Source organism: Papaver somniferum, chromosome 3 (genome assembly GCF_003573695.1).
Source record: "Papaver somniferum cultivar HN1 chromosome 3, ASM357369v1, whole genome shotgun sequence".
Classification (NCBI taxonomy): Eukaryota; Viridiplantae; Streptophyta; class Magnoliopsida; order Ranunculales; family Papaveraceae; genus Papaver; species Papaver somniferum.
Window position 1 is genome coordinate 15,042,498 of NC_039360.1, and position 15,558 is coordinate 15,058,055.

Genomic DNA, 15,558 nt, shown 5'->3' on the forward strand with positions numbered 1-15,558 from the left:
CCCGGAAATGCTCTGTCCAAAAATATAATCAAAATCTCTTGGGAAATCTAATTAGTAAATGCACATTACCAATTCTCAATACTTTCCATCCAAGATAAAATAATAACCTTAATAAAAAGATTCTTAACTTATATATTTCGGTTTTGGGATTCTCTTCCATTTAGCATTTAAGGAATATCTTTGAACAATTATAGCAACTACAAATTCAGCACGTGTTCAAAGTTTGTCGACATCTTTACTGTGTAAGTTCTCTTTCACACTTACAATCTTGAAACCTATTTGCCACACTTCCAAACAAGTTTAGAATTGGTTCATATGACTTTCAAGAACTATGTGATTGATCAAAACAAACATTCAATCACACTCATGGGTTTGCGGTTCTACCAAAACAAGTTTCGGTTCTACCTCCATTTGAGTACTACGCATAGTCACACTAGCTTACCAAAGATATGGTTGACTAGGTACTAGGATCGGTTCCCCACATATATATGGTATCTAACTTATATTTGTTGCACCCCTTCACAGGATCGGTTCCCCTTTCTACTGTAAACGTGTTGCACCCCATACAAGGATCGGTTCCCTCTTTGCACTGCACCCCTTACTAGGATCGGTTCCCTTCATCCCTTATAAGGATCGGTTCCCCTTACACCCCTTACAAGGATCGGTTCCCTTCACCCCTTACAAGGATCGGTTCCCCTCTTCCATTTGGAAGTTTCATACTCGATCATACCAAGGTAATTACTTAAGATTGGTTTTGTAAGGACCCTCGTGCCCGTCAGCGCTATTAGACCGGTCAAGAGTTGGTCTAACGATGATCAAGAGACATATTAGCCGATAATGATTCGATTGGTTTAACACGAACTTAAATTAATAGAAATTAATCTAACAATGATTTAGATACGAAACTAGTATCATTGACTAGGTCTCGAAAAGTTATGCGAGTTGGACTACTCGCACGTGTCAATCGGGTACCAAAAGAGAAGATATCATTGGATTAACATGAAGGGCAAATGCGTCTTTTTCCAGGGGTTTTGTGTGTCTGCCTTAGCTATTTCCGAGTGTCCCACTAAGATTCTCTTGGTCATATCTTCACCAAACCGAGAAGCTAAGTTCACCTTCTTTCTTCTTCCCGTTTCTTCTTCATTCTATCTTTTTCTCTGTTCTTTCTTTGTCGATCTGAGAAGTGAGAGTGAGTAGTGATTTGAGAGACACGGTTGATGAGAGTAGGTACTCGGTGAAGGTGATGTTGTGGTGAATCAGAAAGGAGAAGGGTTTGAGGTTGATAGAGTTTCTGCTCGAGTTGATGAAACAGAGAGAATCAATTTAGGGTTCTGGATTTGAATTTGGGTATGTGTGAAACTGATGATGATTTCGAGTTGATAACGGATGAATATCGAACGGGTTGTTGATGTATTGATGATATGAAGATGTACTGAAGACGAATTGAATAGTCAAAGAGCTAGGGTTTCTGTGAAGTCTTTTGGAGTTCGATTTAAGTGGTTATTAAGAAGAATTAAAGGATGGGTATTGAAGAATATGATGTGAAGAAGGTTGTTATAGATTTAATTTGGGGTTTTGGTTACAAAGAAGATCGATTAAGAGATTTGCAGAGTTAGGGTTCTGTTCTAGGGCTTCTGTGAGTTAAAGATGATGATGAGGATTGGTGGGTTGTTGGTGATCTGAATTAAGTGAAGAAGGAATTGACTGCAATTTCCTGCGTAACATATATTTGAGGTAATTGTTCTGATTTTATTTCTTTTTTATTCCTTTTTTTTTTTTTTAATAAACAGAACATTATATCATCATCAACCCAAAAAACTTACATCTCCTGTTTTTAAGCAGGCTATAATCTGCTGTTTATTACAACCTGAGCGGGACAGCCTGTCCGTACATCTAACTTTAAATTTTCTAGCATATTTTGCAACTAAATCTGCACACTTATTTAAATTTCCATTTACAATTGACACTTTAACTGACTCAAAATACACAAAATTTTTCTTCGTGTCATTTAAGATATTAGCAGCTTCCCAAGAACATGAATTAGGCTTGTTATTGATGAATAACACCACATTGCTACAGTCGCAAAGAATCTCCATCTTTTTTTCCTGGGTTGCTTTTGCCCAACTCACCGCCAACTGAACCGCTAGTGCTTCTGCCGAGTCTGGTCCTGTAGTGCAACCCGAATCAAAGCCGATATCGTTTATTAGACCATTGTGAAATTGTACAACTCCAACTCCAATCCCATATTCTCCTGTTTCTTTTTGAAATGATGCGTCAACTTGATAGTAAACAGCTCCAGTTTGTAAGTCTGAATTCACATTGCTTGAAACAGTAGAACTAACTTTGCGGTTTGTATCATTTTGTGGAACTGAGATATTCCATTGGCGGAATTGTCTTTTAACCTGATTCACAAGATCTAATGGATTTGGTGTTACATTATCAAACATGACAGAATTTCTGTAGTTCCATATACACCAGGTTAAAATACTAAAGACCTGGACCCAATCTTCCAAATCATTCTTGAACCATTCATAACCCCACGCAAGAAAACTGCCACTGTAAGGTGGACATGGCATATTTAGAGTAAACCAAACAGCTCTAGTGAAAGGACAATTTATAAATAAGTGGTTGCTAGATTCTGCTGCCCCTAAATCACATAACATACACTGCATATTGGCCCTTTTGGAGTAACATGCTATCTTGGGATTTAAGAATAAAACATCTGCGAACATTTTCCAAACAAAATGAGATACTCTAGGTATTACTTGAATTTTCCAGATTTTTTTCCAAAACCTTGCTGCTCCTGATATAAGAGAATGGGCAGACTTGGTGGTAAATAGACCCTTTTTAGTACCCAAACAGTGAAGAGTATCATTGCCATCCTTTTTAATATAAACTGAACTACTCCTGCGAACAGTTTGCTGATCAAAGTAAGTACGTAATTTCTGAAAATCCCAAGTGGAATCATCTTTAATAAGATCTTTCACTAGTTTTGGGGGATTGACGTGATTACTGATGACCCTATTCCCATCCGGTAACCATCTGTCCTCAAATATTCTGACTTCAGAATTGCAATGTATAGACCAAATAGCATATTTCTTAATGATTTCGATACCTTTTCCTATGCTATGCCAGGCCCAAGAACAATTATAAGATCTGAATTTGTGCAAGACATGAGTTCTAGGAAAATATTTTCCTTTCAGCAATTGCATCCACAACTGATCCGGGTTTTTAATTTATCTCCAAGCCATCCTAGAAAGCAAAGCAGTATTAAACTTATGTGGATTTTTTTATTCCTAAACCACCTTGGGATTTTGGAAGGCATATACCCTTCCATGCCTTTGGGTAAATTGCTCTTTTTGGGTCCTTTTTATTCCACCAAAAATCTCGTTGGGTTTTATCTAGTTTATCAAGAACCTTATTTGGTAGAGCAAAACACATCATTTGATGTGTACGGTAAGCCGAAAGTGACAAAGTGTAGAGTTAATGAGAACAGTTCTACCCGCTTGATCTAGCACTTTAGACTTCCATCCTCTCAAAGAACTATAAGCTTTTCCTAATACCCTGGACCTATTGAAAAATAGAGGAGTACCTAAGTATTTTCCGTTCTTTGAGATTCTTTGAACTTTCAAGATCCTAGCTAAAATCTTACGATGTTTATTCTGGATTTTTTTGCTAAAATAGACCCCAGATTTTTCAAAGTTTATTGATTGCCCGGATGCAACACAAAACATTTTTAAAAGCCAAGCAATGTTTCTGACCTCAGGGATAGTAGCTTTACAGAAGATAAAACAATCATCTGCGAACAACAAATGAGATATAGTAGGACAATATTTATTTATTTTACCCCTGAGATTTTTCCATTTTGTTCGGCCCAAACAAGAATCCCGGAGAGACCTTCTAAAGCAGTAATAAAAATGTATGAAGAGCGCGGGTCTCCTTGCCGGAGACCTCTAGTAGGATGATAAACCGGTCCCGGAGCACCATTCAACAGAACTTGACAAGATACCGTGGAAACACATTCAAAAATGAGATGGCACCATTTATCGCTGAAACCAATTTTTTTGAAAATGAACATAATGATTTCCCATTCTAACCTATCAAAGACTTTAGATAAATCAAGTTTGATCGCCATGTGACCTGATTTCTTTTTTCTATCCGTTTTCATGCTATGAAGTACTTCGTGTGCAATCACTATATTATCCGTGATCTGTCTCTTAGGTATGAAGGCTGACTGTTGCGGAGAAATGCATTTCTCTAGGACAGATTCAAGTCTATTTGCTAATAACTTAGATATTATCTTATATAGAGAATTACTCAAACTAATAGGTCGGAACTCACTAGGAATTACAGGATTGGGCACTTTAGGAACCAGAGTAACAAAAATACTATTCAGACCTTCCGTAAGTTTTCCTGAAATAAAAAATTTTCTAATAAGTTCAGTTATTTCATCCCCCATAAGATGCCAATGGGTTTGAAAAAATCTCGCCGGGTAACCATCCGGTCCTGGTGCACCCCATGAGTTCATAGATTTTAGAACTCCCCAAATCTCATCTTGTTCTGGCACTCTGACGAGCTCGAAGTTTTAAGCTTCAGAGATTACACTGGAGAAAACATTATCAAATATATCATCAATCTCTACAGGTGAAGACGTACTCATGTTAAGAAAGTGACGCCTTAGTAAAGTATGAATTTGCTCATTTTCAACCAACCACAACCCAGACGGATCTCTTAGTGTGTGAATAGTGTTATGCCGTCTCCTTTGAGAAGCTTTCATATGAAAGTACTTAGTATTCCTATCATGATATTTAAGAAACTTGTCTCGGCTATTTTCGTGCCAATAAATATTCTCTATCTTATTCCAAGTGTCTAGTTCTTTTTCTAAATTCCGTAGAGTTTTTCTGGAAACCAAATTACCTGGCTTACTGTTTTCTACATCTATCTTTTTTAGTATTTCATTCTTATTCCTAAAAATGTTTTTAAAGATATGTTTGTTCCAGAGTTTCAAGTCACTAGCAAGCTCGGGAAGAGATGCCATTACATCTTTATTATTTCGAATCTTAATCACATGCAAGGCATTTGCTACAAAAGTACCAAACTCCTTGTGTTCTAACCAACCCCTAAAGAACCTGTATGGTCTCTCAATTCTTGGTATAAACGGAATACTATCTAGGAGAATCCGAGTATAATTTGATCCTACTCTAGTCAAGTGTAGAACAACAACATCCGAGTAACATTCATACCATTTATGATTTACTAAAACCCTATCAATTCGTTCTCTTATATTCTTATCACCCTCTCTGTTATTCGTCAATGTATAAGGAGTTCCTATGTAATTTAAATCAATGAGTCCTAATCTCTGGATAGCACTTTGTATAAAACTAGTTGCACTGCACATCGCGTCATTACCTCCTTCTTTCTCTCTAGCAGTTAAAATGAAATTCATATCTCCTAGAATGACCCAGGTGTTGATGGTGGTTTTTAGGCAAAGGGTAAAATCGTAAAACCTTATGTATAGCATGACGTCACCGGTGACACCGAACACATTTATTAATGTATATATATTTTTACATGGCCGGCCGGTTTGGGCCCGATCCCACGTGTTTCCCTAATTTATATATATATTTTAATGTATTTTTCCATGATTTGAAGGGATTTTCCTAATTTGAGAGAAATACCATAAAATCAAGGAGTTTCATGGGATGAAGGAAATCCTAAAAATAATAATAATAAAATACGTGGGCGTGTAGGACCGGCTGAGGCATGGCCGTCCGGCTGGGGCCCAGTCCCACGTGATTCCCTAATTTTATATTATTATTTTTATGTATTTTGATAATATCATGGGACGAAGGAGTTTTCATGAAACCAGGGAAATAATAATAAAATAATGAGGAACCACATGGCGTGGAGCCGGCTGGGATCAAGGCATGGCCGGTTGGCCAATGATCACGGCCCCACAATGTTTTCCCTAATTTTATATTATTTCCTTCGTGCGAAGGAGCACCATGAAATTGAGAAGTTTCCTCAAAATGAAGGATATCCTTTCAAACGAAGGATTTTCATCAGACGAAGGAAAAATAATAAAAAATATAAAACTGGCGTGGGATTGGTCATGGCACGGTCGGCCAGTCAGTGAGCCCAATCCCTTGGCGCCTTGGTCAATATTTTGATTATTTTATTATTTTCTTCCCTATTTTTCATAGGTTCATCGTTTCGTTGTATTTTGAAATACTCGTTCGTGCGGTGATTGTTAGTGCATTGAATACACTTGCACCCTTTGAAACAGGGCTTACTCAGAGGTAGCTCCGATGCCCGTGCGATGAATATTTATTATTGACCCATGGATTTCTGCTAGGAAGAACCATGGTTTGCAGTAATGAAATATCTGCGAAAATATTTGAATACTTTCGAAAATTCAATGGATGAATCCAAGAATTTAGGAATAATTAACTTGTGGCTCTATACTAGCAGAGAAAGCTGTCTAGGAGCATTAATTATCCCGATATGAGCTTGCTGGAGCTTCATATCCTTTATATAGTCAGGTTAAACTCGTTGTTTGTATCCTGAAGACGTTGTCGCTCTATACTAGCAGAGCAAGCTGTCTAGGAGCCGTCCATCTTGCGATACTATATAGAAATAATTACTGAAGTGTTCCGTATTCATGAGATATGATGTTGTTTAGCCGTGAGACTACACATCTACATGTACTCTGAGAGAAAGTATTCTCGGTCAGAGGATTCGATGAGAGATATGTGTCTCAATACTCAGTCTGATTGCTGGATCAGAGGTTCGTATAATTATGGTTTTACGATTTTAGCCTTAGTCGAAAATCCACCATCTACAGGAAGACAATCAGGCCCACAAGGAAACTTTGTTACCTCCCAAAAATGCACACTCTCCCCTTGTTAACACCGGCCCCACCGAGTTGGCTGGGTCGCGCCAGCTTCCCAATGCACACCAGCTTCCCAATTGCGCCAGCTTCCCAACACGTACCAGTCTCCCAATTGCGCATGCTTCCCAATCGTGCTATCTTCCCAATGCACGACCGGCTTCCCAATACGTGTCAGTCTCCCAATACACGGCTAGCTTCCCAATTGCGCCAGCTTCCCAACTTGCGCCAGCTTCCAATTTTTCCCATTCCGTGCTACACCAAGCTTTCCTTGCCAACACCGTGCCAGCCGGATGGTCCACGCCTATTCCAAATTCCTTGATGCCGGCAAGCAACTTCGTTTCATGTCCCAAGGCTTAATCCAAAGACGCCTAATTACACTGGGATTTGTGCAAAACTACCAGAGGCAAGGATTGCAAATTCTATTTACATCTCGAAAAAGGTCAGACAAGCCTCCTCAACTTTCTCTTACGACTTACTGTCATTCGTCTGTCACCATCTTATGCTTACCTCGCAACAAGGCTCGTGTTTCAAGCTAAGCAAGGGACTTAATGTTGATGGTGGTTTTTAGGCAAAGGGTAAAATCGTAAAACCTTATATATAGCATGACGTCACGGGTGACACCGAAAACATTTATTAAAACATTCAAGGAACCTAAGTAATAATTACCGGGGTGTCTTTTTTCAAATGCTGAAAATTAGGGTTTCGACGCGCAAAACCTTAAGTCCATGCAAGCCTCACACTGCGCACCATGGCAACCATGCCAAAACTAAGCCGTACACTGTGCACCATGGCAACCCTGCCAAAAAGTCGCGCTTGCAGCCTAACTTGCCAAACCGCACAACCAAGGGCCAAGCTGCCACATGCCATTGGCACATGCCAAAAGTGGCGCTTGCAAGCCTAACCTGCCAACTGTGCAACCAAGGGCCCAAGCCGCCACATGCCATTGGCACATGCCAAAAGTGGTGCTTGCCAGCCTAACGTGCAAACCATGCAACCAAGGGCCCTAGCCACCACATGTCATTGGCACATGCCAAAAGTGGCGCTTGCGAGCCTAACTTGCAAAGCGTGCAACCAAGGGCCCAAGCCGCCACATGCCATTGGCACATGCCAAAAGTGGCACTTGCAAGCCTAACTTTCCAACCGTGCAACCAAGGGCCCAAGCCGCCACATGCCAAAAGTGGCGCTTGCAAACCTAACTTGCAAACCGTGCAAACCTTACTTGCCAACCGTGCAACAAAGGCCAAAACCGCCACATGCCATTGGCACATGCCAAAAGTGGCGCTTGCAAGCCTAACTTGCTGACCGTGCAACCAAGGGCCCAAGCAGCCACATGCCATTGGCACATGCCAAAAGTGGCGCTTGCAAGCCTAACTTGCCAACCGCGCAACCAAGGGCCCAAGCAGCCACATGCCATTGGCACATGCCAAAAGTGGCGCTTGCAGCCTAGCTTGCCAACCGCGCAACCAAGGGCCCAAGCAGCCACATGCTATTGGCACATGCCAAAAGTGGCGCTTGCAGCCTAGCTTGCCAAGCGGTGCAACCAAGGGCCCAAGCCGCCACATGCCATTGGCACATGCCAAAAGTGGCGCTTGCAGCCTAGCTTGCCAACCGCGCAACCAGCAGCCACATGCCATTGGCACATGCCAAAAGTGGCGCTTGCAAACCTCACTTGCACCCAATGTGCAACCTGCAACCAAGGCATGCCATACATGCCACGCGCCACTTGCGGCCTAGCATTGCGGCACATGCCACGCGCCACTTGCGGTCTAGCATTGCCACTTGCACCCGATGTGCAACCTGCAACCAAGGCATGCCACACATGCCATTGGCACATGCCATGCGCCACTTGCGGCCTAGCATTGCCACTTGCACCCGATGTGCAACCTGCAACCAAGGCATGCCACACATGCAAGTGGCAATGCTAGGCCAATGTGCAACCTGCAACCAAGGCCTGCCACACATGCAATTGGCACATGCCGTGCGCCACTTGCGGCCTAACATTGCCACTTGCACCCAATGTGCAACCTGCAACCAAGGCATGCCACACATGCCATTGGCACATGCCGTGCGCCACTTGCGACCTAGCATTTCCACTTGCACCCAATGTGCAACCTGCAACCAAGGCATGCCACACATGTCATGCGCCACTTGCGGCCTAGCATTTCCACTTGCACCCGATGTGCAACCTTCAACCAAGGCATTGGCACATGCCATGCGCCACTTGTAGTCTAGCATTGCCATTTGCACCCGATGTGCAACCTGCAACCAAGGCATGCCACACATGCCATTGGCACATCCATGTACCACTTGCATCCTGGCATTGCCATTTGCACCCATTGTGTAACCAGCTACATGTTACATGTTTTCCATGAAAACACTCGAGACATCAACACATGTCACAAACTAGGGGATGCTCTTTGGGGTTTTGGTTTGGCGGTTTACAGTGTGCAGCGTACACTACGCTCGCAATAAGAAAGTGTAATAAGGATGAAACGGTTAAGTAATTTGGGAAATAATGGTGAAACACTCTTCTCTTACGAAACATCAATTCCATGTGTTACCACCTCCTCCCATTTACTCACCCTTTACTCTCCTCCATAATGAGGCCAGGGTACGTTTCACTTCGACTTGTATAAATAGGTCTTACCTATTTCCACCAGACGACAAGTTTGGTCACGGAGAAATACAATACTCAGAAAGGCAACTTTGCTAGCTTTCTCAAAGCTTTCAACTCTTGCAAGCTTCTCTAGCTTTCAGCTTCTGATACAACTCGAACACTACTCTTCCAGAACTGTTCTGGTCTCGACACTCTCTTCGCTTCCCTCCCTAAACCAACCCTTCTCCTCCACTTTGTGACCGAAGCAAGTCTGGAACGGCCATTTCTTGGTTTAGGCCAGATTTGTAAAGATTGTTCTCTCGAATCTAAAGTACTCCCGTGCAGTACATTTGTTTAGGGTTTAGATTTGTTTCTCACCCACCTACCGAAATTACCAAAATCAGCAGAAACAATTTTCACCCATAAATACCAGGGAAACCTGATTCTTGTACTCAACATTTCGATAAATTCCCATTGAGTGTGCGTTCCTGGTGCATGCAATGCCCCACAAATGCAAGAAATTTACCAGCTACAACCATTCATCTCTAGAATTACATGGATAATATTATATCTGAACTCTACCAATTTGACTGAAACACTGTCCATCCAAACTATAGCCATGCCACCAGATTTTCCAATTGAAGGTATAATTATCCAATCCCTAAAACAGCTTCTTCTCAAATTGGATTCCATGTTTTGAAAATTCATTTTAGTTTCAGACAGAAAAATCACTTCAGGATGGTTTTTAGACACTAGTAATTTCAAATGAACTAAAGTGTTGGGAGTGCCGCAACCTTGTGTATTCCATGACAGGATTTTCGTGATGAACCGGAATCAAAAACTGATGCTGGATTGAATAAGATAGAGCACCCAAACAAACACGACTTAATGAACAATTTTACCCAACCCACAAAATTTCAGACCAAACAGGAAGATGAAAAAATTAAGCACAACAACACAAAGTAAAGAACTTAAATCATATGAAGTCACAAATAGCTACTACGAAATTGTAAGTCCTGGACAAATTCAAAGAACGCATGAAACAGTATAGAATCGAAACAGATGAAACGAAACCAAGGAAATGAAATAAGGGAATTGAAACGCGAAGAAATAAGAAACCAGTCACTTATCTTAGAGATTAGTAAGCCTGAGTTGAAATTGGAGAACAAAAGATTAGTCGGAGGAAGAATTAGAGGCCAATTCATTTAAAGGCACTGCGAATTTGGTAGAATTTGGAGCTAGGGTTTTCTCGCCTGAGAATCGCCTGTTTTGTCTCCCACCGCCTCACCACCCTGAGACTACATATTACCTTTTCTTCAAGTGGGAGCAATACTTGAAATTTTGACACTCGGTAAATGACAAAATTACCCTCATATTCTGTTGTTTTAGAGTTTTTTTTTTTTTTTGGTAAGAGGCACGAAAACAAAAAGAAAGAAAAACAGGACTATCTGTTGTTTACAATAAGAGTAACAATGCTAGCCGGAATATTGGAGCTGGTTCACTTTTGTTGTGGGTGAGAGCGAAGGCTGCCAAAGAATGAGCGGCCTTGTTAGCAGGTTTTGGGACGAAACTGTAAGTACCGCTGCTGTTGAGAATGGCCATCTTGTGGATGATGTGGTCTTTCAGTCTCCATATTCTCCATGGGGCTTTCCTTAGATCTCCTATTAAGCTCTTTACGACAATCTGATTATCTCCTTCTATGATAATTTTATTAAGATTCAACCAAGACGCTAAATCTGCAGCTAGCTGGAAACCAGATGCTTCTGCAAAAACTACTGAGTCTGTTCTACCCAGAGTAGTACCAACACCATGACAGTTTCCATTATGGTCTCTTGCAACGACTGCACACGCGAAAACACCATCTTTCCACGTAGTGTCTACATTAATTTTGATATTTAGTTGATCTGGTGGAGTCCATATTGCATTGGTTGAGACAGCATCAGTCTGGGTAACACTCTCCAATCCGTTTAGTTCTTCTTCCCCATTGTAGTTGTAGTAGAGGTTGTACCAGTAAAGAGCAATTGTCAGTGCATCATGAACGTTCATGTTCTTGTGTTTGAAAACCTTCTCATTGTGGCATTTCCAAATGGCCCAGCAGATTGCCATTCCTATAGAAAGAGAGGATTGATTATCATCAGCTCTGAATAGAGATTCCACAAGATTAATAATGGTTATCTGACTGTTTCCTTGTAGGCGAAAACCAAGAGGAGGCGCAAACCAGACGGCTTGGGAGAAGTTGCAATGAAGGAGAACGTGGTCTACAAACTCTCCAGCGTTATTGCATAGGCTGCATGTAGATGAGACTCCTTCAACGAATTTGCCAATTCTCTGTGAAACAGCTAGGCCTTTATGAATAGCTCTCGACATGAATGTCTTGATCTTCGGAGCGACTGTATTAACTGCCCAAAATTTCTTCCAAGGGAAGTTGCTCTCACCTGAAGCAGAGGTTTCTCCACGGTGTTCTTGCATCATTTTCAGGAAAGACTGTGGTGTAAAATCGCCATGAGAAGTGTACCTTCATATCAACTTGTCAACAGAATGAAGGTTCGGATAGATGCTTTGGATTTGGTTGCAGGTATACTGATCAGTAGTGCCCTAAAGTGCAATTACGTTCTACTGACCTGTAGTGCTGTCAACTAGATCGCTAACTTTTTTGAGCTCCATATTTCCATTATCTAATTTCTCAGGCACAAAATCTGGTAGTGAAGGAATCCAAGGATCTGAGAAGATATCAATGGACTGGCCATTTCCTACAAGCCAGATACAACCTTTTTTCAGTTCTTCTCTAATGTCGAGCATTGCAGCCCATGTTGTTGGACAAATATTGATCTTCTTTACCTCCCAGAAAGAATTATCTCTAAGATATTTAGCACGCAAAATTTGTGCCCATAAAGTATCTTGTTCTTGAAGGAATCTCTATGCTAGTTTGGCGACTAGGGCAAAGTTTAGTTCATCTAGGGAACGTAAACCCAGACCTCCTTTTTCTTTTTGCAGATTAAACCACTCCCAGTTTAGGAAATGCATTTTCCTCTTCTTTCTATCATGACCCCACCAGAAATTTCTGATTATCTGAGTTAACTTGTTTAAAACAGTTTTTGGTATGATTGTAGTTGCCATGTAAAAAACTGGAATGAGAGCAAGGACGGATTGAATGGGCACTGTTCTTTCAGCATGTGACAAGTCGATTTTCCTTATACCTGCAAGAGCTACATCAAACTTGTCTATGAGGAAGTTGAAATCCGACACCCTATTCCCTTGTTGCAGAATTTTTACACCAAGATATTTGTTTTTGCATTTTCTTGACTCCTAACTGTTGGATGATTTCTTCTGCATAAGTTTCAGGGACACTTTTGCTGAAATCTATGGAAGATTTAGAGTAGTTCACCAATTGGCCTGAGAGGTTGTAGTACTGTTGTAGGACTGCAGTGATTGAGTTTATTGTTCTAGTATCAGTATTACCAAATAACATCACATCGTCTGCAAACATGATATGCTTGGCGCCCATCTGTTGATTTTATAACCACTGTAAACTCCCTCATCTTCCATTCTATTGATGATACCTGACAAAGAGTGAGCACAGATGATGAATAAGTATGGGGATAAAGGGCAACCTTGCCTTATACCTCTTTCTCCAACAAAAAAAACCCCAGGCTGACCATTAAGGAGTATGGAGTATGAAGCAGATTTCACACAGTTCATAATCAGGTCATGTGCTCCGTTTATAATACCCATATTCATGAGTGCTTGACTTAGGAAATGCCAGTCGACTCTGTCATATGCTTTGCTCATGTCGAGTTTCAGCGCAAAGGACCCTTGTGACGTATTTGAATGGTTCATGGAGTGAAATAATTCTTTAGCCACCACAATATTGTCAATGATCTGTCTTCCCAGTACAAATGCTGATTGGTTCTCTTCAATGAGGTTGTCAAGGAAAGGGCTGAGCCTGTTTGTGATAATCTTCGTGACCACCTTGTAAAGCACATTGCAAAGAGCAATAGCTCTATAATCAGCCGCGATTTCAGCATGTTTCTTTTTTGGGAGCAGCATCAGATAAGTGTGATTTAAGCCCGGGGGGATGGCAGAATATCTGAAGCAGTCTTGAATTAGATGCACAACCTCTTGACCCACAACTTCCCAACATTTCTTGTAGAAGAGAGCTGGATATCCGTCAGGGCCTGGCGATTTCAAAGAGCCCATTTTCTTTATTACGTTGAAGACTTCCTCAGCACTAGGTATTGAATTTAGGTACCTACAATCATCTCGACTCAACTTATTAGCGTTGTCCAGTGTCATGGCAGCGGCTGATACATATGTATCTTTTGAGAACATATCCTGAAAATGGGATATAAGATTATCTCTAATCTGCTCAGGGTCAGAAATCCAGTCACCATTGAGATTTTTTAAAACAAATATCTTGTTTTTACTTCTTCTTTGAATAGTAGAAACGTGGAATACCTGAGTGTTTTTATCGATGTAAGGAACCTATTTGGATTTGTTTCATTGTCGCCAAATATTCTATCTCTTTTCTCAAGAGTAATGATATTATCACAGATGGCTTTCTCCTCCTCTCTGGTGTGAAGATGATTGCAGATCAATCAGCTTTTGTTTCTCCATTTCTATCTCCCTTCTTGTGTCTCCAAAAGTTTTCATGCTCCACTTCCAAAGACCTTCACCCAACGTTGTTAATCTTGATATTGTGCTTCCTGCAGAATTGTACCAGCTATTTTGCATTACCTCTTTGAACTGTGGGTGATCAGCCCAATAAAACTCAAACTTATAGTTTTGTTTTCTCTTGGGTGGTTTCCTCATAGTATTGAGGATTATGGGTGAGTGATCACTTTCGATTCTCGGCAGGTGTAAGACTGCAGCATCTGAGAAAAGGATTCTCCATTCTGAGTTACAGACTGCTCTGTCAAGTCTCTCAAATGTTGGATTGTTTAGGGTGGAATTGTTAGACCAAGTGAAGGCAGGTCCAGCATACCCAAGATCAAGAATATCTCTTTCCCTTATCATAGTTATGAATTCCTCGCAGTTGATATCTGTAGTTGATGAGCCACCTTGCTTTTCGTATTGATGCATGAGGGTGTTTAAGTCGCCTATCATGCACCATGCCCCTTCAACAGTTTCTAGAGTGTTGTTCATGTGTCTCCAAAAACCATTCCTATGATGTTGAGCAGAAGGCCCATAAACACAGAAAAGCTCCCATCTTGGAGAGGATAAATGAGGTTCTATAACACAATGGATGCAATTTATGGATTTTGAAACTATAGAAATGTCCATTGTGTCATTCCAAAGTAAAGCAAGCCCGCTGCTTCTGCCAATAGCAGCAACGTATTCAAAGTGCTTAAAGTTCAGAGAGCTGCAAATCCTTTTGATTTTTGAGTCATGAATAAGATGGAAGGATTGCAGCTGCGCATGAACGAGTTTAATGTCAGAACTGTCGTCTCGTTCCCTAGACCACGACAGTTCCAGGATTGTATTAACATTTATCCTGCGACTGTTTGGGGCAAGTCGCCACAGCCTCTGAAGTAGTATAACACTGTTGCTTGAGTGGAGGATCACAATCCATAGGTTCTATTTGTCTTTTGCTGCCGCAATGGATGATGTCTTCAGTAGAATCTGATCCTTTGGATTTTCTTGCAAATCTTTTCCATTGTTTCATATTTTTGAGGTTGTTCTGCTCATGTGGAGTGGATTCCAGGGAGGGAATAATTGATTGCGGGTTTGGGTTCATTGAAGTTGGCAGATTGGTTTGGTGCTGGAGTGGTGGGTTGTTTTTCTCTAGAGGGTTTGGGTTGCTCACTTCAGTAGTAACGTGAACAGGTGTGATGGTAATTGGGTTTGTGGGTGGCTTTTTGGGTGGATGGGTGGGTTCTTTAGTTGGAGGAGTGGGTGTTTTTTTGTTTTGGAAATTTTCCGACTTTTTCCGGGTAGGAATAGGGTTTTCCACTGCATGAGATATCGCAGTAATAGCTGGGTTATTCGGGGACTGATTCTCCCTATTCTTAGGATTGAGAGAATTTTGGGTAGTTTCCGTAATTGAATGAGGATTCACAACTGGACTGGTATT

At 41.2% G+C, this 15,558-nt stretch overlaps 2 protein-coding genes and 1 long non-coding RNA gene across 3 annotated transcripts; 1 reads left to right on the forward strand and 2 right to left on the reverse strand.

Annotated features, from left to right (window-relative positions):
• Positions 1–1,093: 1,093 nt before the first annotated feature.
• LOC113355379 lies at positions 1,094–1,914 on the forward strand. Its single transcript, XR_003362385.1, has 2 exons — positions 1,094–1,734; positions 1,843–1,914. It is a non-coding gene; the product is annotated as an uncharacterized LOC113355379 (long non-coding RNA).
• A 9,029-nt stretch (positions 1,915–10,943) lies between these two features.
• On the reverse strand, positions 10,944–11,960 carry LOC113359034. The gene has a single exon (XM_026602732.1). The coding sequence runs from the start codon at positions 11,958–11,960 to the stop codon at positions 10,944–10,946; it is 1,017 nt and encodes a 338-aa protein (XP_026458517.1).
• Positions 11,961–14,033: 2,073 nt separating this feature from the next.
• Positions 14,034–14,768, reverse strand: LOC113359035. The gene has a single exon (XM_026602733.1). It carries the CDS (start codon positions 14,766–14,768, stop codon positions 14,034–14,036), a length of 735 nt encoding a protein of 244 aa, XP_026458518.1.
• Between the last annotated feature and the right edge of the window lie 790 nt (positions 14,769–15,558).

What these genes read in the sequence shown, in the direction of transcription:
- LOC113359034 (XM_026602732.1), bottom strand. Translation starts at nt 11,960, where the DNA reads ATGATGCAAGAACACCGTGGAGAAACCTCTGCTTCAGGTGAGAGCAAC.
- LOC113359035 (XM_026602733.1), bottom strand. Translation starts at nt 14,768, where the DNA reads ATGGACATTTCTATAGTTTCAAAATCCATAAATTGCATCCATTGTGTT.